The 25,576-nt window shown below is 42.1% G+C and overlaps 3 protein-coding genes across 3 annotated transcripts in view; 2 read left to right on the top strand and 1 right to left on the bottom strand.

Moving 5' to 3' along the window:
- The first annotated feature begins 539 nt into the window (after nucleotides 1-539).
- MIOS (meiosis regulator for oocyte development) lies at nucleotides 540-13,143 on the top strand. Its single transcript, XM_082754392.1, has 11 exons — nucleotides 540-589; nucleotides 1,378-2,744; nucleotides 2,949-3,047; nucleotides 3,986-4,243; nucleotides 5,409-5,578; nucleotides 6,460-6,525; nucleotides 7,151-7,309; nucleotides 8,187-8,339; nucleotides 9,464-9,668; nucleotides 10,783-10,912; nucleotides 11,148-13,143. The coding sequence occupies exons 2-11, from the start codon at nucleotides 1,448-1,450 to the stop codon at nucleotides 11,242-11,244; spliced, it is 2,634 nt and encodes an 877-aa protein (XP_082610518.1). The 5' UTR covers nucleotides 540-589; nucleotides 1,378-1,447; the 3' UTR covers nucleotides 11,245-13,143.
- Nucleotides 13,144-17,693: 4,550 nt separating this feature from the next.
- Nucleotides 17,694-20,566, bottom strand: RPA3 (replication protein A3). Its single transcript, XM_082754849.1, has 4 exons — nucleotides 20,410-20,566; nucleotides 20,246-20,320; nucleotides 18,716-18,824; nucleotides 17,694-18,242 (listed from the first exon to the last, which is right to left on the bottom strand). The coding sequence occupies exons 1-4, from the start codon at nucleotides 20,509-20,511 to the stop codon at nucleotides 18,160-18,162; spliced, it is 369 nt and encodes a 122-aa protein (XP_082610975.1). The 5' UTR covers nucleotides 20,512-20,566; the 3' UTR covers nucleotides 17,694-18,159.
- Nucleotides 20,567-20,660: 94 nt separating this feature from the next.
- UMAD1 (UBAP1-MVB12-associated (UMA) domain containing 1) overlaps nucleotides 20,661-25,576 on the top strand; it is an 80,060-nt gene continuing 75,144 nt past the window's right edge. The window contains exon 1 of the mRNA XM_082754848.1: nucleotides 20,661-20,699. The gene's annotated coding sequence lies outside the window, so the exon portion shown is untranslated. The remainder of the gene's footprint in view (nucleotides 20,700-25,576) is intronic.

The raw sequence follows: 25,576 nt of genomic DNA on the forward strand, positions 1-25,576 counted from the left end.
GGTTGCCACAACCTCCTCAGCAGGCAATAACCATAGAGTCCTCTTGGCTGTGCTGCCATTTGCAACAGGTGTGCTCATTTTCAATTGCACTATGTAGGTGGGTTTTTTTTCATTTTTTAGTTGCACTAATACATCACAATCACTTTTAAAGAAAGGAGTACGATTCCACACAGAATTACCATTTTATTTAGGAACCTCCCCCCACGGCTTCCCACCAAAAAACCGCCTGGCACCCTTCCTTTATTATCCACAAACAGCTCCCTGCCCTTGTTTGCAGGGGCTTATTGCACACGTGTGAGGAAATCCGCACGTCCGTGAGGGAGACACGGAGAAAAACAAACTCCAGGCGAGCTGCCTAGACAGAAAACCTCTCTTTTTATTACTTTTTCAAGCCACAGCCGAGCTCCCTCAGCCTCCCTCACAGCCCGCCCCGCCCCGCCTGCCGTGACGCCACCCCGCGCTCCGCCATCCCGGCCGGCCCCCGGAAGCGCCCTGGGCCCGCGGCCCTGCCCCGCCGCTTCCTTCCCCCGCTGCCCGCGCAGCCGGAAGGGGCCGCGCGGCTGCCGCTGGGGCTGGAGCGGGGCCTGAGGTGCGGGGCCGGGGCGGGAGCGGGGCCCCCGCGCCCCCCGCAGCGGGTAGGGGAGGCGGGGGGAGGCCGGGCGCTGCCGGGTGCTGCCTTTTGTCCTCCCTCGGCCGCAGCCGTGGGTGTCCCGTGGTGCTGCAGAGGGCGGTGGGGGTCAGCGCGGGGCAAGCCTTGTGTTTGCTGGGAAGGAGGGCACGGGGACGCGGTGGCAGAGCCGTGGGGCCGTAAAGGTTGGGAAAGAGCCGAGGTCGGCCGGGCTGAGGTGTGATGGGAGCAGCAGAGGAAGGTTAGGGGTGGGAAGTCATGTATTTATACAGCTCTTTTAAGTCGTTTAGGATTTATAAAGTCATTTATGCAGCTCTTCAAACAGGGTCAGGCTTGAGGCGAAGCAGGGAGGCTGGTTTCTGTCAGCCAGTGCGCTGCAATTAGGCAGGGATGTTTTCTTCATGTTTTAGGGAGTGGCACTTTACTGGCAGCACACCCACACACCGTGTTTGGCTTAATCCTTCCTTCCCTAATAACAAAATCGCACTGCTGCGGAGTTTGTAAACACAGCAGACCCTGCTGTCTGCTTGGCTGTGTTGGTTTTTGCCTCAGTCAGCGTAATCAAAATCAACGCGTGCGACAGGGAAAGGGATGTAACGTGGAGAATGCTGAGGGTTTGGGCCTGAAATATATCCATGGTAAATCCTGAGGCTAAAAGTAATTCAGAACCATATTTGTGTTTGCTGTAAGATGATCTCAGATGACAAATTTGCATTTGATAACGTTCCTACAAATTGTTTTCTCAACAGTTTCCATATGAATGGATATCACCTGAATCTTCCTACAAGAGTTTAAACTGCTTGTAAACTCGCCCTAAACATGAGTGGCTCCAAACCTGATATTCTGTGGGCCCCGCACCATGTTGACCGCTTTGTTGTGTGTGATTCGGAACTGAGCCTGTACCACATTGACTCTGCCGTAAGTTCAGAACTCAAGGCAGGGTCCTTGCGGCTCTCGGAAGAAACTACAGCCACGCTGTTGTCCATAAATTCAGATACACCATATATGAAATGCGTGGCTTGGTATCCAAAGTATGATCCCGAATGTCTTCTTGCCGTTGGACAGGCCAATGGTCGAGTGGTACTTACAAGCCTTGGCCAGGATCACAACTCAAAATCTAAAGATTTGATAGGCAAAGAGTTTGTTCCCAAGCACGCACGGCAATGCAATACTCTGGCGTGGAACCCACTGGATAGTAACTGGCTTGCTGCTGGATTAGATAAACATCGGGCTGACTTTTCAGTGCTCATCTGGGATATCAGTAGCAAATATGCTCCAGAGACTGCGGTTGCTACAGAGAAAGTGAGGCTTTCCACAGGCGATCCAGAAGTGGGACTGGTAGTAACAAAGCCACTCTATGAATTAGGGCAGAATGATGCTTGCCTCTCTCTTTGTTGGCTGCCACGGGATCAAAAGCTTCTTTTAGCTGGAATGCATCGAAATCTGGCTATTTTTGATCTGAGGAATACGAGCCAAAAAATATTTGTTAACACCAAGGCTGTCCAAGGAGTGACTGTCGATCCATATTTCCACGATCGTGTAGCTTCCTTCTATGAAGGTCAGGTTGCCATATGGGATTTAAGGAAGTTTGAAAAGCCTGTTTTGACCTTGACAGAGCAACCAAAGCCTTTAACAAAAGTTGCATGGTGTCCTACAAGAACTGGGCTGCTAGCTACTTTAACAAGGGACAGTAATATCATTAGGCTGTATGACATGCAGCATACTCCTACACCTATTGGGGATGAAACTGAGCCTACAATCATCGAAAGAAGTGTCCAACCGTGTGAAAACTACATTGCTTCGTTTGCCTGGCATCCCACGAGCCAAAATCGAATGGTCGTGGTGACTCACAACAGGACTATGTCTGACTTCACAGTGTTTGAAAGAATTTCTCTTGCATGGAGTCCCGTGACATCCTTAATGTGGGCTTGTGGACGACATCTATATGAATGTACAGAAGAGGGAAAAGCTAATTCCTTGGAAAAAGACATAGCAACCAAAATGCGGCTCAGAGCATTGTCAAGGTATGGTCTTGATACTGAACAAGTTTGGAGAAATCACCTCCTAGCTGGAAACGAAGATCCCCAGCTGAAATCACTTTGGTACACTCTGCATTATATCCTTTATTTTACTGTAGTTTATTTTAAGAAGTTGCCTGCACTTTGTGTGTAAACCAATTATACGAAATGCATGAAAGTCTTTGAACATAATATGACATGCTCTAAAAACTTTGCATATGTTAATAGGATATGACTTTTAACTTTTAAAAAGTATTTTTCAAACGCTTGGGAAAAATTAAGGTTCCTATACATGTAAATACTTATGAAGCAGTATACTGAAGATATGGATCAAAAACTTACAGGAAACAAAGGTCCCTTAGTTTATGCTGGCATTAAGTCAATTGTGAAGTCATCTTTGGGTAAGAATATTCCAACTTTGATAAGCTATATTATAGTATATTTACAGAATGATGCACTCATGGGTTTGTCTTTAAAAATTATTGAAAGACTATAAAAATAATATAAACAAAGTATTTAAGTTTGTGATTTAATATATGTGGGTAAATAGTTTATCTTACAGTAATTTCCTGAATTTTTGCTTTTCTTTGGAGGTCAATGATCAGAAAAACAAAATAACCTCGGAGGTAAATCTTCAACTGAACTATTTCAAACATTCAGTGATTGACAGTGACACTGCAAAGTCTTGCTCAGCACGTAACTATTTGTTAAAGTTCTCAAAGCTCCACATGGGAGTGTAGTTCTAGAAAGCTGACTTCAGTGTAGCCAAAGTATATTTATATAACCATGTTTAAATAAGCTATCTTGTTTTGAAGTGGTAATCAGCCCTTGTGCATCACATTATGCCTCTTATGCTTAGTGAAGTATTTTTTAGTGGTATCTGTTATTAGAATCTCTCCTTCCCTGTTCATTATGTGTCTTATATTTATGCTGCTTGGAGCAAAGGCAACTCCTCAGCAATGGGAAAGCTTGTAGCACATTGATGCTTGCTAAGAAGAGGAGAACTGGTAGAGCAGGTGCTTGGCTGTATTTTGAAGTTGGACACGCTGATCATTCCTGTCAGCTGTGTAACAAGAACCTCCAAAATCTCAGGATGGAGAGGAAAGAAAAAGGACTCAGTAGGGGATAAATGTCAAGTTTAGGTGCATGATTATTAGGAGATCAGAATAAAATTATTTTGTATATGCTGCTCCTTACAACCGAGTTAATAGTAAGGTTAATTTAAAGTAGTAAAGTATGATACTTTGCTTTTCTTTCTGCTTTATGGTTGAAATCAAAGCACTGTGGCTGCAATTTAAATTGTGATTAAGGCATAATTTAACATATTTCCCATTTTTAGGAACAACAGAGAACCTCAGGCACAGCAGGAGTGGATCTGATAGACAGGCAGATATTATTCAGTATCTGAGTGAGGAGAGATCCTTGGCTTTGCAGCTCTGTGGGTGGATAAAGAAGGGAGCAGACTTAGATGTGGAACCTTTTTTAAATTCATTGGAACAGGAAGGAGACTGGGAGCGAGCTGCTGCTGTAGCACTATTCAATTTGGACATACGGCGAGCAATACAAATTCTAAATAAAGGTGCTTCCTCAGGAAAAGGTGTGTATTGCGTTTTCGTGTCTTTCTTCTTTTGGAATTACATCACCTTGGTGGATTTTTCTGTAAACAGAATTCTGGAAGATGGTAGGAAAAGGTGTCTGCTGTCTTTTTAAATATTTACTTGAAGTAGCTGGATTGGAGACTCAGAATCTGACAAATCTTGTTCTTTCTCTACTCAGATTATAATGTGCCTTACTGTCTAATTAAAATGCATTGGATGTTTTAGAATTTCATATTAATACATGACACAAAGTGTTACACACAGAAGTAGCAGGAATTTTTTCCTGTAATGGAATTGCACATTGGTCAGCTGTCATGTATGTCTCCTTCAGTTGGGCCGTATGGGGGCTTTCTGCCAGTGCAATGGCTGTGGAATAACTAAAATATAACATTCAGGATTTACAGAAGACACTTGTTTTGGAATAGTATTTGGGAAGTGTTACAGTGTATGAAGGAAAAAATAACAATTTTAGAGCTAAGAGACGGAGATATTTTGTTATGTTTTCTTGCCAGTATTCGTCCTATATCTCTGATTTGCATCTGTGTTCTCTTACTAAATTTAAAATACTGTCTTGCCTGCTTTAGATTTGGAGGAAGTACGTATGTTTTCTGTAGGGAAGGTTCAGAACAATGACTGGCTGTCTTTGAATCAAAAAAAGAAAATTGAACTTTCTGACAATAAATATTTAGATAAAATAGATTTAATGATTTTAGGATTTTTTTTTTTTGACTTAAAACCGTTATATGCAGTTGTCATCCACCAGCATGGTCTGTTATGTAATGGATATGTGTGTATTCCAGTACTTTCACTTCTTGTGGATATGAACTATGGTAACAACAACGTTTTGTGAAAGCAGTAAGAATGCATGTAGCAGTTCCAAACTATTGCAGAACACCAGAACTAGAGTGATGTTGCTTAAAGTATAACTCAGGCTGTCATGCGTGTGGGCTTGTGACTTTGAGAACAGAAACTGAGTCATTGAAAGTAGAAACTGCAAAAAGCTAGCATATGTAATGTTGTTTTAGCTCATGATAACTCTACCAGATTTTGTCAGGTATTCTGCAGAATATTCAGTTTCAAACTGATGTGTTCAATTATGGTTTTAATTGATTTCTTTTTTAAGTCTTGAACTTGAATATTGTTGGTTGTTTTTTAATAAATCAGGTGATCTGAACCTTAATGTAGTAGCAATGGCTCTATCAGGCTACACAGATGAGAAGAACTCGCTTTGGAGAGAAATGTGCAGTACTCTGAGACTGCAGTTGAACAACCCCTACTTGTGTGCTATGTTTGCTTTTCTGACAAGTGAGTCTGGTTCATACGATGGTGTTTTGGTGAGTAAATTTATGTTAAATTCCTTTAAATAATAGGTGTGCATAAATACATCCATGTGTAGGGGAAGTGTTACATGCTCCATGAATTAATCAGTTTAGAATGTATTGTTTTTTTCCTCATACTGGCAGGTAATGTTTTTTCTTCTAAACAGAGTTCTCGTATTAATGAACATTGTGTTAGTGTACAAACCGTATAAAAATGGGCGTATCCAACAGAGTTCACACAGTTCTTAGAGGAAGTGTTTGGTTTTTTGTTGTTTGTTTTTTTTTTTTTTTGTGGCATGGAATTCTTGAACCATTAGGAGTATATTATCAAAATAATTTAAGCAGGAGAAAGGTTGATGAACTGGGAGGTGCTGTTGACTCCCTGAAGGGAAGAGAAGCCTTGCAAAGGGATTTAGATAGATGGAGCACTGGGCAATCAGCATGGCCTGAAGTTCAGCAAAGGGAAATGCCGGGTGCTGCAGCTGGAATGGAGCAATGCTAGGCCCAGGCTAGGCGACGAGTGGCTGGGGAGCAGCTCAGCAGAAAGGGACCTGGGGGTGTCAGAATACCATGCCATAATCACGATAGCCCAGCCCTACATGATTTGGAAATATGTTTCTAGTTTCGAAAGCCACATTTGATGTGTTGAACCAGCCTTTCCTGCCAGATGAGTAAATTGCTCCTGTTAGCCTCAGTCTTGATCTGATGCATATATCTGAATATAAACAGTTTGTCTGATATTTAGTGTTAGCTTTTTTCAGGTGCTTTCTTTGTACATAATCAAATTCATTAATATTAGCTATACATTAAGGTAAATGTTCTGACTTTTACAAACAATGTATTGCAAAATTGGAAATTTGTATGTGATGGTAGTATTCCCATTTTTCTCTCCAAAGTATGAAAATAATGTAGCTGTCCGAGACAGAGTTGCGTTCGCTTGCAAGTTCCTCAATGATGCTCAGGTAAGTCTATGGTTGGACACTCAAGCAAACTATTAAGCTGGGCTTTATTTAGAGAGGGAAGAAGATCTGGGGTGGAGAGGTGAGCAGTAGAAGCAATGATTCACGAGGGATTTGTTTTTCTCCTCACAATAGGATATAAGCCATGGTATAATCTGATCTTCAGTTTGTAACTTCAGCTTGATTTTTGACTTTTTTTTTTTAATAATAATATTCACGACATGCTAGTTTTTAAAATTGTTGTATGGCTTGTATGTCTCTCTTAATGGAGTGTATATTTATTTATTTCCAGACATTTACTTTCCCTTGAATAAAGGTTTCATTTCGCAGTAGGAATGTTTAAGTGTTTAAAAATAGGTTAATTATTAAAAATTTAAAAATCTCTTTGCACTTTGTGTCAGGAGGCTTAAAGTATATAGATAAAAAATTAAGTTCTTGCAATATAGTAGATATTGCCATATAAATTTTCCTGCATAACATGCAGCAAGCAGCATATTCTGTTAGCAAAAGACACTCTTAAGGAAAGCTGTTCAAATTGTAGGAAGTTTTGCCATTATGTCATAAATGAGTTACAAGGACATGAACAGACAGCAAAAGTTAGTGGTTTTTGTTTTGTTTTGTTTTGTAGCTGAACAGATTTATTGAAAAGCTGACAAATGAAATGAAAGATGCTGGGAATTTGGAGGGAATACTATTAACAGGGCTGACAAAAGATGGAGTGGACTTGATGGAAAGTTACGTTGACAGAACAGGAGATGTCCAGACAGCGAGCTATTGCATGTTACAGGTTAGTGTTTCACTCAAAAATAAATTGTAACATGAGAGAACAATAGTTTCTTTAGCAGCATAGTACTGAATCTTGCGAACTAAAAAGTATTTTTTGTAGTACATTTTGACAGCATATATCATGCTGTGATATGTGGATTTTTATGATGGATATAGAGATGATATTGTGGAATCATCCAAACCACTTGAGGTTAACTACAAACTTGTATCTTCAAGTTATCTCAACAAGAGAAAGTGAGTGATAATAGGGAAAAGAGGAGAAAAAGCAAAAATAGCAGCACTGGGAATACCTGTTCCCCTGCTTATTACTGGTGTGTTTTCTGGTAGGTTCAAAGTATACATTTTTACTTCCAGGATTTTGATGGAGAAGTGAGGTGTGGTGTGGTTTTTTTTTTGTTTGTTTGTTTGTGTGTTTGTTTGTTTTTGGCAGTGAGTATTGGTGTTGAGTTTATTGTGGTGGTTTTTTGTGTGTTTGGGGGGGGTTGTGGTTTGGGTGTCGTAATATATTTTTTTTGGTTGGGCTTGTTGTGGTCCTTATTGGCACAGCTGCAGCTACTTCTAACGCTGTGCACGTATCATTTTTATGGTTACATATTTTACATATATACTAGGATATGTGACAAAAACGTATAATCCTTTGTATGACAGATGCAAGTGTTCAGGAGAATGTGGCAGCACCAGTATTCTCAACCTGAGAGGCAGACTGAAGAAAATGTTTATGAAACTCAGGTTAAATTTTAGCAGATGTTGTCTTTCTTTAGACAAATTACATTATTTCTCATACATTGTAGTATGCTTTGTAAAGCCGTATGAAAATGTGAATAATTTGCATTGTGTATCTTCAGTGTGTGACTGGCATTTTTTCCTACCTGATTTAGGGTTCTCCATCAGATGTACTTAAGGATGAGAGGGTTCAGTACTGGATTGAGAACTACAGGAATCTCTTAGATGCATGGAGATTTTGGCATAAACGTGCAGAATTTGATATCCACAGGAGTAAGCTGGATCCTAGTTCAAAGCCTTTAGCCCAGGTAAATTTATTTCTTCTATGAAATACGACCAATCCAGAAAGGAAGGTAGCACGGTAGCATAGAAACAAAAATGGTGGCTGCATCTTGGCTTTCCTGAAGGTTCATGTGCAAAAGAAAGATTTAAGCTAAGGCTACCCTAAAAGGGTAAACGTATTTGTTTGTTTTTCAAAATAGTTTGGAGAAAGAACTTAACTGTTTTGGTAGAGAGCAGGGAAATAGGGTAAACAAATGTACTTTTTTTTTTTTTTTTTCGTCTAATCAAGGAAATCATCATTATCATGGTGAGGATGATGCTGAAACCAGGGAATTGAACCAAGAACCAGTTCAAATTGACTTTGTTTTAAATGATCTGAACCTCCAAGCTATTTTGAAGCCCTTGAACCTAAAGTAAAGTGAACAGCAACTTTTATTATCAGTTCAGAACATAAGCTAAACTGAAAACTGACGCCCTGTACAAATATTATCTGGTAGCATTTTTTTTTCCAATGTGGTCTGGCCACAGCAACTGACACTCGCTCATATTTGCTCAGTATGCGCGTTACAAGCTTTATGGTCCCAAGGGCTTTTAAGGAAGGCTATATTAGAATTCATGTGTCCTTCACAGCTGTTTAAGGGGAGCTCCATCCATACTGTTGCAGGTAGAAGGGAGTTTACTGCTCCTGCCTTATGTGAGCATTGTAAATAATCCCTAAAGAGTGTAAAGTCTGTGCTTTCCTCTATATCACACCTCAACCTGTGGCATTAAATGTGCAGGTAAAGATTGCTAGGAAAATCCACACGTTCAGGACTCTGGAGTGGGTTACCCAAATAGAATGAGGGAGAGACCAGTAGAGTAAACTTCTTTCATACCTTCACATACAGCTTTTCATAATCTTAAATAATACCTCTCTAAGCAATAATGCATGGTGTTATGTGCTGTTGAGGTAACTGGGCATCGTTAAGGCCTGCTTCACAGAACTGCATGTCAAGTCTATAAGCCAAGATGTTGGCAATACCTTCACAAGAGAGTAACTTTCCAGTGCACTATCAAGAGTATCTGGTAAATGAGTATTTGCTAGGTTGAACAAATTCACTTATAGTTGTAGAACCAAACTGAAAAATTAACGAGCTTTTGTTCTCTTTAGGTGTTTGTGAGTTGCAATTTCTGTGGAAAATCCATCTCGTACAGCTGTTCAGCCATTCCTCATCAGGGGCGGGGTTTTAGCCAATACGGAGTTAGTGGCTCACCAACTAAGTCAAAAGTTACAAGCTGTCCTGGTTGTCGTAAGCCCCTTCCTCGCTGTGCACTTTGCTTGATAAATATGGGAACTCCGGTTTCCAGCTGTCCAGGTATGACATACTGGTTTTTAGCTATTCAGCTAGAGTGCTAGGTACAGGCCTAATTAACAGTTCTTGTAGGAAGATCGTCTGTTGCACCTTTCTGTTTATTCTCATACTGTAAGTATTCATACCCTTAATTATAAGGGAGAGAGACCATAGTGAACATGTAAATGTGTATACATCCCATCTAATGTTATGATAAAACCTGTGTTTCAATTTTTTGGTGTCAGCTGGTATGCATTTACCTGGTTTTGACCATTTTTACCAGTGGGGTTGTTAGTGGAATCCCATGGCTTAAACAGACAAAGATTCAAGTATCATAGTGTTTTGCAATACGAGCTTTAAAATTGCAGGAAATGGGAGGTGTGTTTTCTTGGGATGAATTGATGGGAGGCTGCAGAAATATTGGAATTTACCAATTGATTTTTAAGTGAAAGAAGACAGAATAAATATAATGTACATGTATACTTTCTGTGGCTGAGCATGAAAGAATTTATGGGTGCTGCTGGCACATCTAAGAAATACTATCAATAGAATCTCTTGGTTCTAAATGTCTTGGGCTCAGCATTATATAAGGTTTAAGTGAAACTCATTTTGCCCATATTTTTAGGTCAGTCTTGTTAAAGAGTTATAGACAGCTGTACAGTTGTCGTCTGTGTACCTCCTCTAATTCTTTCACTGGTCTTTGTTATGACTTACTGTTGCAATTGTTCTACTTCATAACTGAGACTTGGTGAATTGTGTATATTTATACACGCACACATACATATATATTTTTTAAAGCCAAAAATCCCATGTGCGGAAAAACCAATATATAATTCACTGGAACTGAAATCAATCACTGAGACATAAATCACTGTTGAAAGAGATTGTCTTCAAAGTTTAATAGGCAAGTGTAGCACATCCATAAGATGCAAAGCATTAGCTGAGCAGTATAATTCTTGTTTTGATTTTCTGTCAGTTCTTATTTAATAATTTTATCAACTTCTCTTTTAAAATCAGGCTACGTCTTTGCTTCAAGCTCCTAATTCCAAATTTATTGTAATGCTGTTACTGCAATTGCAATATAAATGAAACAAGGATTTACAGGCATATCTGTGGGGATGGGTTTGCTTTTTCACAGGAGGATCTAAGTCAGATGAAAAAGTGGATCTTAGTAAAGACAAGAAGCTAGCCCAGTTCAACAACTGGTTTACTTGGTGTCACAACTGTAGGCATGGTGGACACGCTGGGCATATGCTTAGCTGGTTCAGGTAAGTTGTTCAAGTCTTCTGTGTTTCACTTGTGCATGCTGCACCAAGTAGGACACAACTCCTTAGTTTTATCTACAATTAAGATGTTTTGTTTTAGAACACTTGCAGAGCTTACCATGCTGCTAAGTTTTCTTTGAGATAAAGTGTTCCTGTACATTCTTAAATTTGTAGAACGCAAAATTCTTGGTAGTTTTATTTTACCTGTTTTTTCTTTTTTTCTGCTATTGCTGTCTAGGGACCACACTGAGTGCCCCGTGTCTGCCTGTTCATGTAAGTGTATGCAGCTGGATACAACAGGGAATCTCATTCCAGCAGAGACTGTACAGGCTTGAAAACATGGGGCTCTCTAATGGATGTCCATCATAGTCCAAGCATATATTTTAGACAAAGGTCATTTGTGACTTACTGTGAAAAAATAAATTGCTGTCAGATTAGTAAAATAACATGTGTATGACTGTGCTTGGTAGAAACTGATAATCCTGGAATGAGCCTCTGGTGTGGGCCTTGTTCAGTGAACTTAAAAGTTAAAAAGCACTCCTAGTAGCTTTGTTAAATTCAATGAACTTTTAATGAAGTTTTCAGGGTAATGCTTATTGGCCCTTTTATCAGTTTTCTAAACAAAGCAGTGTTTACATACAGTGCTTAGTAAAAGTGAAAAATCAAAATAAACAACTGAAAAGTGTTCTCTAGAGGATGGCAGAATGACGCTGTGGCATCCTTTTCATTGATTGATGACACTTCCTCAAATGCAATTATTTCCTTGTAAATTAATTGTGTGCCACTGTTAATCGCATTCTAAAGATATTTAAAGAAAAATCCATTTCTTTCTTTTCTCAAGATTTGTTAATAGTAAGCAATATCTTTGCAATTCAAGATCTTATTTAATGTATCTATATTACCTAGCTGATGTGAATTTTAATGCTAAGGAATTCAGGAGCTTTGTCTCCTAACAAGGTTGATATCCTGTAGAAGAGTTTCCTGAAAATTCATGTGTAACTTCGAGTGCAGAATGCAGGTGAGCTACAAGAGGTTTTATTTTGAACATAGTACTGTGAAGATCTGAAATCTCAAGGACTGGAGGCTTGTAAATATTTAAGTTTTAAACTATGTGCTGAGTTTTGACTACAAACATATTTGAATTTTTAAGACTTTGGGATGAACGGGATTTTCCTGCACTTCTGAAACATTCTGGGATGTGTGAAATGAAGCAATTTATATCCTGCTTCAGGTCACTGCTGGACACCAGTATGCTCCCAAAAGGCTGCACAATTTTAGGTCATTGACTAGAAATGGTACTAGGTATGTTATCAGCTGGAATTAAGTTATTTATTATCTTGAGAGTCAATGATACCTTGCTAATACTGTGCAAGGACCTAATCAGTATTGTTGTCCTTGATTTTGTAGGCAACGAAATTCACATAAATTAGGGAAAAAACCTGTTTTAAGGTATGTGAAAATAACATCAGTTTACTTGGTGTGTGTTTATTTACTATTAGAAACAGTATGAGTTACTTAACACTTGCGTGCTATGAAATACTAAATGGAGTGCTAGCAATAAACTGGTACCATATTGCCAGGACTGTGAAATATGTTGTTTTAAAACAGAGTATATTGTAATATACCACTGGTTCTAAGTGCTCTAGTGTAGTTGCAACAGGATAAATTGTGGAAACATTTTCTGTGGGTGTACATAATTACATTTTGGACTTTCAGTTATATTGTCTAATTAATGTTGTAATACATCTGCTACATTTATTCTGATCTACGATTCTTGCCTAATTGACAAAGATATTTTTAAAGTTAAATCTAAGAGGTACTCGATATTTGTAGTCAGACTGTCATGGGAGAGCAGTTAATGGTTTTTGTGTTAGAATATTTATTTCTCTTTCTGGTATTTTTGCACACCTTATGTTGCTCTTGAAGAGCTCTTTAAAATGTTCTCCATTAATAAATGTAAACTGGGGCTTAATGTATGATACCCTATTTATATAAACACAGGCAATAAAACTTGCTTTATGAAAATGAGGATTTGTAAGTGTCAAGGATATATTTTTATTCCTCTGTAATAATACCAACTATTACTAAATTTTCCAGATAAAATTCCATGTCTGGAATGTACGTACTTAATGTCTAATTTTCTTATGTAAAAAAAAATGCCATATTTGTAACATTTTTGACTTGACTGTTTGTTTCAATTACCATCATTTCATTAAATTAGATGCTTACTTTGACATTTAGCATGTCTTTGAAGTGTTCTAGATTATGAAATATGTACATACTCGGGTCCACTGTAAAGTATCAGCTTTGGGTGTTGTAATGGGTATTTGGGGTTTCAGGCCAATAATTACACTATTTGCAAAACTTATTCTATAAGAGGTGTGTTTACTCATCTTTTTTTTTCCTTGTTTTTGCTTTTAAATAATAAAATCATGCTTTTGGGGAAGATTTGTTGCTTTCTAAGAAAACTATAGCTACAGCTATTTTATTAGCTGCAGTTGCAGAATCACAGAACGTACAAGGTTGGAAGGGACCTTTGAAGATCATCTAGTCCAACACTCCTGCTGAGCAGGATTGCCTAGAGCATGTTGCATGAGATAGTCAAAACGCACCGGGATGCTATCTCTGGAGAAGGAGACTCCGCAACCTCTCTGGGCAAGCCGTGCCAGTGCTCTGTCGCCCTCACGGTAAAGAAGTGCCCACCGCTATTCAGCCGGAACCTCCTGTGCTTCAGTTTGTGCCTGTTGCCTCTTGTCCTGTCACTGGGCACAACTGGAAAGAGACTGGCTCCATCCTCTCCATACGCATACATACCCTCAGATACACATGTATATATGCATTAAGTAGGTCTCCCCTCAGCCTGCTCTTCTCCAGGCTAAATAGTCCCACTTCTCTGAGCCTGTCTCTATGACAGGTGCTCCGGTCCTCTCATTGTCTTAGCCCTCCTCTGAACTCACTCAAGTAGTTCTGTGTCCCTCTTGGACTGAGGAGCCCAGAACTGGACACTACTTCAGCTGTGGCCTCACGAGGGCTGAGTAGAGGGGGAGGATCACCTCCCTTGTCCTGCTGGTAGCACCCTTCTGAATGCAACTCAGGATCCTGTTGGCCTTCTTTGCCCCAAGGCCCACTGCTGGCTCATGGTCAGCCTACTGTCCACCAGGGCTCCAGGACACTCTCTGCAGAGCTGCTCTCCAGCAGGTCAGCCCCCAGCCTGTCCTGGTGCTTGGGGTTATTCCTCCATGGGTGCAGAACCCTGCACTTGCCTTTGTTGAATTTCATGAAGCTCCTCTCAGCTCAACGCTCCAGCCTGTCGAGGTCCCTCTGAACGGCAGCACAGCCCTCTGGGGTATCAGCCACTCCTCCCAGCTTGGTGTCATCAGCAAAGCTGCTGGGGGTGCGCTGCATTCTATCAGCCGGGTTGTTGATGAGTAAGTTGAACAATACTTTCCTAGTACTGACCCCTCAGGGACACCACTAGCTACAGGCAACCAAGATCGGCTCAGGTTGGGAGGGACCTTAAAGATCATCTAACTCCAGCCCCCCTGCCACAGACAGAGGTGCCACCAACTAGATCAGGTTGGCCAAGGGCCAATCCAGCCTGGCCTTGAACATCTCCAGTGAGGGGCATCCACAGCTTCTCCAGGCAATCTGTTCCAGGGCCTCACCACCCTTCCGCAGTGAAGAAGTTCCTCCTAATGCCTAATGTATACTCTCTCAGTTTAAGAACATTCCCCCTGTCCTATGCCTTCTTACGGGTAAAAGGTGTAAATGGTATAAAACAGGCACAATTTTTACCATAGTGGTTTGTGTCCTCTGCTTTCTTAGGTGTAACAATTACGAAAGGTATAAAACAGGCCTGATTTTTACCCCAGATGGAGCTCCTTTCGTCTGAGAAGCTTGCTGTGCTGCTTGGTGGAGGGCAGCCCATGCTGGAGCAGTCCACTCCTGAAGGACTGTACACTGTGGTACAGCCCCCAGGCTAGCAGTCCTCAGGCAGGCAGGCATTTTCTTCTGACCCAGGCTCAGGAGACTTTTTCTGTCAGCCTTGTTCCCGTTAGGGCCTAGTCACCTTTATGGCTGCTGCCCTCACCCAGTTACCCAGTCCCTTGATGATTTCCCATCCCCTAAATGACTTCCCTCTGGGTTGCTTTTTAAGATTGATTTATTTTTTTCTTTAAATGCGGGGCTCAGCCTGGCGGCCTGTGTGGTCGCCAGCCCCTGGCTCCTCCTGCTGGGCCCTTCGCATCCACGACGTGTCCCCGGCATTGGCGTTCAGCGGGGACCAGGGCCGTCTGCGCCCGTCCTGCTCCCAGTGCCAGGAGAAGCTGCGGACGAGCTGTCGTGCGGTTGCGGGGCTGCGGTCCCTGCGCCTGGGTGAGACGCTGCGGGACCTGTAGCTGGAGGGGCTCCTCCGCCGCTTCTGCCGCCGCCGCCCCAGCCCAGCATTGCGCTGGAACCTTCCCCTGGTCCAGCGGGCCAAAGCATCACACAGGGCAGGTGGCACCAGCCTGACAATGGCTAGGATGGGCTGCCGGCAGAGCGGGCAGGTGGCTCTGTGAGCAGCCCACGGCTCGATGCACTCCCTGCAGAACGAGTGCCTGCAGGGTTCCAGTCGTGCTGCATCGGCCAGCGGGCCCAGGCAAATGGTGCAGGTGTCTTGTCTGGGTGCCTCCACTGGCAGCTCCTGGCGTGGCTGGCTCATTGTGCCTGCGGCTGCTATGGCGTGGAAGTGCTGGTCCTCTGCAGGACGCTGCTCCCATGGCAAATGGGTATCAAGCACCTCTGGTCCTCAGCACCTCCCTCGCAGGTCAACGGCACAACCTCAAAATCACAGCCCACCAGCGGCACCTCAGGATCTCGATGCTTGGCCTGCAACCAGAGACACCTCAGCATCTCATATGCCCCCAGAAGGACCTTGACATCTCCAGTTCCCCCAGCAGGACCGGGGTACCTCACCTGCCACCCAGCAGGACCTCGCGTCTCTCGTGTCACAGGAAGGATTTTGACGTCTCGCGTCCCACAGGAAGGACCTCGACGTCACACCTTCCACTCGCAACACCACCTCGCACGTTCCAGCAGTGGGACCTCAACCTCTCAAGTGTCACCAGCCGGACTGAACGCAGGCTGGACGCTTGGGGCATTTATAGCCTGCTGCCTTTTGCGAGGCCATTGGGTGGCAGTGACTCCATGGTGACATCACATGGATCTTGGGGTGCCCTTGATGGAGACACTTAGGGAATTGATGTGACTGTTGTGAGAAAATTCTGATGTGAAATGGCTGCTCCATGCTCACAGGAGCAACGTCTGCCAGGCTGGGGTCCAGGCTGGGCACTTGTTTTTTTACCCCAAACCCATTTTTACCCCAGATGGAGCTCCTTTCGTCTGAGAAGCTTGCTGTGCTGCTCGGTGGAGAGCAGCCCATACTGGAACAGTCCGTTCCTGAAGGACTGCACGCTGTGGTACAGCTTCTGGGCTGACAGTTCTCAGGCCAGCACATGCTTGTACTGGTGCTTGGGGTTATTCATTCAATCCACCTCCCTGTCTACTCATCTAGCCTGCGCTTCCTGAGCTTGCCCAGTTTTCTGCAATCTTCTGGAGTCTGATAGCTATATGAAGGTGACTTTGTACACCAGAACTCCTTTTTGACCTCAAAGGGACTTACAGCACTTACCACTCAGATGCCAAATATTTACACTCACAGCCACATATCCAAGGACGGTCTCTGTGTCAGGGTAAAGTGCTATAGCCATCTAGCGGTGGAATCTAGTCTTTTAGGCTAGATAGGCCTTGGTAGGGACTACTTGAACGTAACATTTTACTGAATATACATGTATATATAAGCACATATTTTTTTCTAAAGAATAATTCATGAGAGTTAAATGCTAGTAAAATAAGCACGTAATTATTAACAACATTTTATTTTGCTAAGCACTACAATATAGCAGGGATGGCACTACAGGACAAAGCATGGTATTGTGCCATTGGCACCTTCTTGTTTGCTCTATGAGACTGACCCCACACTTCAAAGGTTGTTCTTCCTTCCAGTGACAGTAACTTTGTCACTTTCTGTCTTCTAAGTATCTGGAAAAAACAGATCACCTGTTAACTTGATCATCTACCCCGGGGATGGGTGAACTAATAATCCATTAATGATTTGCACAAATTAAGAGTAGGGCTGTCATTTGTGGTAACTTTGATAAATAAGGAGTCTTTAAAACATAAATTCCTTGACTGAAAATTGAGATATCCATGAACAAGCACAATGCTAGCAATCTTGATAAGGCTCTAAATCTCATTGTTAAAACTGCAGCCTGTTTCTCTTAAATATTAATGAACATGGATCCAAATAAAATATTTATTTAAAATGCTTTGAACTGTTTCACTTTTTACTTCACAGTATTTCAGAAGTTAGATTTCACTTTGATTGTATTACTTTAAGAAGTGTAAGAACTCTATGTGCTGTTAAATAGCCTGGATAGTAATGAAACTGGAAATTGTGTGGAAGTGTGTATGATTAAAGTCATCATGACATGCCAGCTGAATCCTGGTACTTCTACCTTGACGTCCACCAAGAACGAAGGTTGTGATGGGAACTCAATAGCACTTGAAATTCTCAAGCTCAGTTAGACACTTACAGCTTTAAAGTGTTTAACATCAGTGCAAAAGGCAAGTACCTTGTACTCAATTTTGTTAAAATTAAATTATGTGTGCAGGTAGAATAGGAATCACCCTGTATCACTGAAAATGGTACTCAAAGATAAAATACTGACACAAGTAGTTAAACATAATCAGACCTTTTTATTGTAGAAGTGACCATTATAAAGATGCAAAATAAAACTCCCCCCCCCCATTTAATAAATTGATACCAAAGCAAATGAAATTAAAAAATATTTTTACATTAAAACCCCACCGAATGTCTTCAATACAAGTTTTGTGTTAAATATCCTGGAACCTCAATAAACAACAACAAAAAAAAGATGCCTACAAAACTTCCATTTCTAGCAAGTCAAATCCTGCAAGAGACCATTCCTCATGAATGCAAAAGGGTTAAATATATACAGACAGTGAGACAGCCACAGAAATGTTCTGCTTCTTCCTTTTCAATTTCAGAGAAAGTAAATTTCACCAGCCACACCTGGCGCATACAACAGCTGCATGGTGGAAACTGATGCAACTATTATCATGCTGTCAAGCAGGAAAGCTAAGGTACTGCTGCACCCTCTGAAGCTCTAAATATATGCTAAGAAAAATCAGTTGTTCCTCCCGGTGCCGAATGGGAAGTATTCAGGGAATTCGTGAATAATTTTCAGTGCTTCGTTGTAGAGTTCCAGATCTGAAAGAGGGCAAGGAAAAGCTTGTTAAGTTCCCCACTAGCAAACCACAGCATTAAAGCACTGCTTATTTGAAAGCGGTACAGCTGAGTGTTTTCAGTCCCTCTCACCCTCCCCAGTTTTCCCAAGCCTGCCACATCTCATTGCTTTCTACCTGGAGGATTATTTTTTAGACCTGCTAACTGGACAATCACAAAAGGAGTACAAGGCAAGGGAAGACAAAGAACCCGGGACTGGGAGAATGAGCAGACCAAGACAAGGACCTCGATCAGCTCAGGCCTTGAGTCAGTCCCTGCTTTTCGCCTGTAAAACAGCATATTCAGTATGTAATTCCCACACCTGTGTCCATTTACTATTTTTCAGTGAGCTTGAAGAATAACCTTGTCCATAAGAACAGATAATCATGCTCTTCTCACTTAATGAAGAAATGTTCAGAACACAAATTTGATTTCTCTTAACATATATCTTTACTTACCAAATGGACTTTTATCTTCTCTGAACTGGACGTACGACATGCACATGATGGTTGCCTGATTTGTTACTCTTCCCACCACTTCAATAACTCCTGAGATCTCTTCATCTAGCTAGAAAACATACCAGAAATCAAATTAGTATCACCAAATTACCTGCTGATTCTGCTGCACAGCACTGGAGCTAGGAACAACAAAGTGCTTGAAATTCCGTATCAAGCAATACACTACTACTGGGGAAACTACTGGAAATGTGGTACTACTTCACTTATGTCCTTCCAATATAGAACTCCTGCACGTTATTTCTGCACATACCAAGTTTCTTCCTTACATACTTATTACAGCAGTGGAACAGGCTGTGAAGTGCCTAACACTGTAGCTACATATTTATAAAATTCACCCATTTACTCTTTCCCAGAAAGCTGGAGAATCACTGGTTGGATACTGACATGCAACGCTGTAACAGTCCAACACAGGAAACACATGGACTCAGGAAGGATTTACATACAGGCCAGAACTTCTAGGAAAGACATTTTCTTGCAATTTGCAAATGAAGACAGCAAGTTTCACAATTGTACGACAAAACTCCTCACTAGAAGAAACTGCATTTCTTTTTTTTTTTTTTAAATCAACAGGACTCAAGTCTTGAAAATCAAGGTATCACATGCAAATATTTCATATCAAAATGGACAGACTTGCCAGCATTTAACGACTCATTCAGCGGGAAAAATGGGACGACTACTGACATGCTCAATTTAGCCATCAAGCAGTGTCATAGCCATAATAATCCTTCAGTCACAACATTTCTCAGAGGCAAAAACAAACAAACAAACACACAGAAGAAAATGCCTGGGTCTTAGCCCGTTACCAATACTTGATATCAAAGCTATATTTCTGCACATTAGTTACAATGCAATGGGTATAGGAATTGCTTAGTTGACTTTTTAACCAATTGAGTAATTCCTATACTTGAAGCATTCCCATTTTCAAAGATTGGAATGCTATCCATTCTTAAGAAAGAATGCTTCGAGCAAACTCTGAAGTTTATTGAAATGCTACGAGAAGTATTTTAGGATGGGAGTGAAAGGTCAACTCAACAAACTTAAGAATACCATATTCTTGAGGTTTTTGGATTATCTTTAAAAAATATTCTGTTAGGGATAGAGAGACAGTGAATAAAAAGTCAAAGGAAAAAGTGCAAGGAAAATGAAACTAAGATATGCACGAAGGTGAGGAAGACAAAGTAGCCACAGAGGGATGCGCCTTAAAAGGAAGGAAATGTCTCTCCTAACTCCAGCCGAAAATTCATAGGCTGGTATGATGCTGGAAAGGACCCACAAGGGCCACCGAGTCCAACTGCTGGCTCCACACAGGACCACCCCACAGCCAAGTATAATTGACGAAGATAACTAATTAACGTTAAGACCGCGGTAGCTAGCTTGAAGATGGGCGGAGCAGGGACGGTGCAAAACGGAGAAGCGGGAAAACTGCGCTCAGATTTAAAAACAGAAACGCGAGGAGGGGCCGTAACTCACGGGCTCGCTCAGCTCCACGGTCGCCTGCTTCCCCTCGCCGTCCACCAGCACGAAAAGCTTCCCGCTGGGGTGCACCTGCAAAACAAACCGCGTGTCCCAGGGGGTGCTGACGCCCACGCAGCACCCCCGGCGGCCGGGCCCGACCCCGTGCCGCGTTTCCAAACCTTGTGGAGCCGCCCCACGAAGCAGACGGGCCGGCCGATGTGCTGCGCCAGCTGGGCGGCGGCGATGCGGTGCCGCGGCGCCTCATGCGCGTCCTCCATCATGGCGGCGGCTCCCCCACCATGGCGGCCGCCCCTTCCCGCCCGTCGCCCTTAGCAACGGGGAAGCGGGGAAGGGGAAGAGGCGAGGCTTGGCCAATCGGCTGGCCGCGCTGCTCTGACGTCAGCGGAAGAGCGGGCGTTGCTAGGGGGGACTCGGCGAGGCGGAAGTGGAGGCGGCGGCGGCCGGGCCGGTGGGTGACCGCGGGCAGAGGCGGGGGAGGCCGGGCCGGGGGCCGAGACCCCCGCGAAGACGGGAACCGGCCGGGCCCGGCCGGTTCCCGTCTTCGCGGGGGTCTCGGCCCCCGGCCCGGCCCCCGCAGCCCTTCGCGACGGGGGTGTCGTGGTCTCAGCCCCGTCTCCCCAGCATTTTGAACGCTGGCAGCGATTTGAGTGCCGCTGTTTCCTTCCCGGGTGTAGCTCTGTCGCCTGTGCTTTTATTGCCTGGCTTAATTGGGGTGGCTCTCGGTGACTCAGCATCTCTCGAGTGTTGTTACGTGGTGGGAATTTGGGTTGCCGTAGGGCTGGGGAATGCGGGTTCTTGGTATTTCTGATTCCCTTCGACTTTAAAAGCTATAAAATAAATACTCAAATTGAATTTAAGAAAAAATGCCTTCCTTAGTGTTTTGTTAAATATATAAATATATTTATATTTGTATGTGTGCTCCTCTTGGCGCTTATTTTCCTTTCTTATACTTTGAAAAAGCTTAAACTACAGGAATAAGACTGATGTTAATACCAGATAAAAAAACTATCTATTTTTTTTTTTAATTCTTCACATAGTAAGTTGTACTGTGTTAAAAGCTTTTAAACTCATCTCTTGGTGTCACAGAAAAAAATCTTTTTGACATGCGTGGTCTTGACTCTAAATTGGCCGGTTTCATGTCATAAGCGGGTTGCAGCGCTATAGACTGTACGGTCTCGCTGCTCTTGCTGTTAATTTATTGATGAATAACAGTGGGTGTTTATATGGAAGAGAGAATCGCCCTCTTGTTTTCTCTTTCCATAGGCTGCATAGCTTAAACAGCTGCCTGTGAAATTAGTCTGTTTCTTTAAGATCAGCTTTGCATCTTTTCATCATTTATTTACCAGCAGTGCCACTGCAATTCTGCTTTGCTGAATTCCCAAGCATCCTCTCTTTATCTTAGTCTACGTCTTTGCTTTTTTTTTTTTTTTTTTTTTTTTAATACTGTATTATCTTCCTTCTTCTGCCACTTGTGAACATGCAGGAGAAAGCTGAAAAGTAATGCTAAAAATGCTAGGGTCCTTGCTGCATACAAAAAATGGTATTGGGATGTAACATATTGGTTTGGCTCAAAGGTCACCCATAGCTCTTGTTGAAGGAGACTGGCAAAGTGCACGAGGAATAAATTAACCCCTTTGTGCAGCTCTGTAACTCATCTTCGCCCAATCCCATGTATGGGCTCAGAGCCTCACGTAAAGACAAAATATTTCTTGCAGCCTCATAGAATTGTTACAGTTTGCAGTTTATTACTTGTTAATGACTGAAGTGGTGCCAAAAGCATTATTCTTAACAATTGAGATCGGAGAAAGGGAAAAAAAACTATGCTCGCTTTTTGGTGAGGGGGAAACATGAGGAGACGGGAATTACATATTCCTGCCAAGGGAGATTTTTATCTTATGGCAGTGAATTCAATTTCAGGTCTCTTACAGAAATACAATTAAACCCATCTGGAAGTGGAAAGTGCTGTGCTATATAGGATAGATTACTGCAGAAACGTGGTGCTGTCTCTGACTGGTGGATGTGTTTTCTGTGATTTTGTGCTGACTGCTTAATTTAAAAAAAAAAAAACAAAAAACAAACAAACAAAAAAAAAAAACAGAACACGAATAAACCCACCACCATCGACAAAAAAAATCCTTAAATGCTTTTCTGTCTGGTTTATGTGAACGTGCATCCAGATTTGCCAGCTTCAGATTTAGTTTTTACTCTGAAATGAAATTTGTGCAGAAATCAGTTGTTTTCAGCTTTAGTTAAATGAAACCTCAACTTATCTACAAGTAGTAAAACTCAGTCTGACTCTGTAAGTGCTTAAACTGTGCTCCTATCTTCCAGAGCATGAGTGTTTCCATTCAACTCTGTGTTTCTTTGTTCTGTTTTTAACATGTAATTCAAGAAACAGTGTTTGCATTTCACATTGCTGGAGAGATTTATATTTGCTTTTGAAGTACCATGTGGATAAAATTCTTAAAGAGAGCAAATATCACTAATGTATTGCCCATCTAGGACTTTTCCTTTACCTATACCATACTTAATACAGCTCTACTTGTTGTTTCTGTGTCCCCCCCCCCCCCCCTCCTTTTTTCTTTTTTGTTTCTTATTTAATTTAAAGTTAATTGTGTTCAGGAACGATACTGAAATATGGCAAGTAATAGTCAGTGAGTTCCTGCCTCCACATCAGTTACACAGACCTGGGTGATCTACAGGCACAAGTTTTGTTTTGAAGTGGTGAACACCCAGAGAAGGAAATGGCCTCACAAAGCATGCTTGTCTGTTTTAATATGCAGATTCCTTACCACCCTCCCAACATTCACAATCCCCAAGCAGGGCGTATTTCTCACTGCTGGCCCAGTGGTTTTATCAGGGTAAGAATTTGAGGCCTGAGTTTATGGGGTACTTTGTTTCTTTTTCTGTTTCAAACAAAAAGATGTGTTTATTTCTCTAGAAGAAAAAAAAAATAAACCGCTGGCTGTGCAATTTAGGTAAAGAAGCCACTTCACAAACTGAAAGCTACAAAGTAAAGATTGAGCCTTATGTAGATAGGATGAATTTTACCTTTTTCTCAGTATCCCATTTTTTTCCCAAAAGTTTGATCTTTTGTCAACAGCAACAAAAAAAGAGCACATGAAAATGCTTGTAATGTTAATTTGGCTAGATCAAATCATACCGATTGTTAATCTACTCTGAGTTGTAATGGCTGCAGTGTTTTTTGTTGTTGTTGTTTTTTAAAGCACTGAAGATTACATTAAATATGCAGGATTTAAAAGATTGCATTCATGGTTTCCTATACAACTTTATTGTGCAGATGTTACGTATATATGTAAGATGCTTTTCTGTGTGCAAGAAAGAGAGGAGGGAGAACGGTGCCCGACACAGCTGCAAACTGTACAGTAACGCAGATCTCCAAGAGAAAAATGTGATTGGAGCAACTGCAGCTCTGGCACCTTAAGTGGCTGGCTGGAATCTGAGTCTTTACCAAAGCTACCTATAAGATTTTACACATCACGTTGATTTTCCTTCTTGTTGCGTGCTTACGAAGAAGGTAAAATTGCATTTTAAACTGTTCCACAACTGCCTCCCCTTCATACATCATTGGAGCAGAAACCTGACTCTGGAGCATTGCAGCACAGGTTTTTACCACTTGAACTATGGGACTGACAACCCTAATTGGTAGCAGCAGAAGACTTATTCCCTAAGGGCTAAAAAAGGAATATGCTGCTGGCGCCATGTGTTGAGCCCGGGCGTGGGGGGAAGGTAAGGAATAAATGAGGCAATTAGGAGTTTGCCTATGCAATCTCCACAGGGCTGGAAATATCAGTATTTCACGTGCTAAGGTAAGAAAACAAGCGCAAAAGAATAAAGTGCAGATAATTAACATTTATTTTTGGTATTACCATGTACCTGAGACTGGCTGGTTGATTGATAGAAATTCCACTGCGTCAGCATAGCAAGCAGTAGCTGGCCAGCCTCTGGGGTACTCTATTTCATTCGTGGGTATCAGCCCCCGGCTTGAATCGCTGCTGATTTTTGCAACATGCTATTTATACGCCCTTCTGAAAGCTGATGCTTACGCTTCAGAAAGGGCTTTCTGTGATGTGCTGCGTGCAAGTATTTGATGTGCTCCTAACGGCAGGGTGCGAGGTGGTTTATACACGATGAATAGTTGGTGCTGATTGTCAAGTGAAGTGCTGCAGGTCACTGGCCAGGGCACAAAAAGTCTTGCTTATGGTATCATGAATACTTGGGTGGGAAGTGAGGAGTTCTGGCAAATAATTAATCCAGCGGTTTGGTTTTATATTTTTTTGAATACAAATATTACATTGTGGTCTTCTGTGGTTCACTCATAATAATTCTTCTTTGTTAGATATAGTGCAAAACAATATTATCAGTAGTGTGCCTATTTTCTTCAGGTTTGGCTTTGATTTTCCTGGGTGTGTATGTCAGGGTGTATGCGTTGCTGTCGGTTTGTCAGTCCCTTCACCTTGAAATGTGTGTCGGGGAAGTTAATCAGGATTCTACTTCTCAAACTCTGCCTTGGACTCAAAATTATTTGACTTTCTCTATTTGATACTGATATGTTAGCAGAGAAAGGTTTTCTGTACCTTTCCTTAAACCCTGGTGGCTGTTTGACACCTGGCACTTTGAGCCAGACCACGTGCAGGCTGCTGCGCAGGGCAGCAATGTCCAGGGTCCCGTGGCAGCACTTGGGGCACTTCTCTGCCAGGGAGCTGGAGGAGGGCTAATAATGTCCAAGTGGCAGCTGCTGGTGAGTGCTGCTTTCCTTTTTTCATTGTCTCAGCTCTGTAGAAGTGAGCTGCTGTTGCTGGAGGAGGCAGAGGAGAGTTAGAGTTGCCGCACTGCATGGTGTGCACTTTATATAGAGCACAGAAAGTAGGTGGTGGCACATCAGTAGTCCTCTCAGTGAGCTGAACCTGTACATACGTGCTTTGTGGCTTCTGTTGTTTGGTCTTCAGAAGAGTGGGGCTTGCTTAGGAAGTTTTTCTTACAACTCTGTTAATTAAATGAATGAATCTTCCTCAAGTCTGCAACTTAAAGTTCAGAATCATTAGAGAATTTGCTTAGAACGTTTCTTGATCTATCCAACTATATGGGATGCATAGGACTTAATTTGGTGAAAGCTGTCCCCTTTGGCCGTCGTGTGGCTAATGCTTATAAGGTTTTTCAGATAGATTTGTCCTTTTTAAGCTATTAACATTGCTTCAATATTGTCTTCCGCTCCTGAAAGAGATACTGAGCGTAATCTTTTCCAGTTAACACATCCATCCCATTCGTGTTATGCTTTACCTGCTTTTTTCTAGCTGATGTGAA

This window comes from Aythya marila (assembly GCF_965140915.1).
Source record: "Aythya marila genome assembly, chromosome: 2".
Lineage (NCBI taxonomy): Eukaryota > Metazoa > Chordata > Aves > Anseriformes > Anatidae > Aythya > Aythya marila.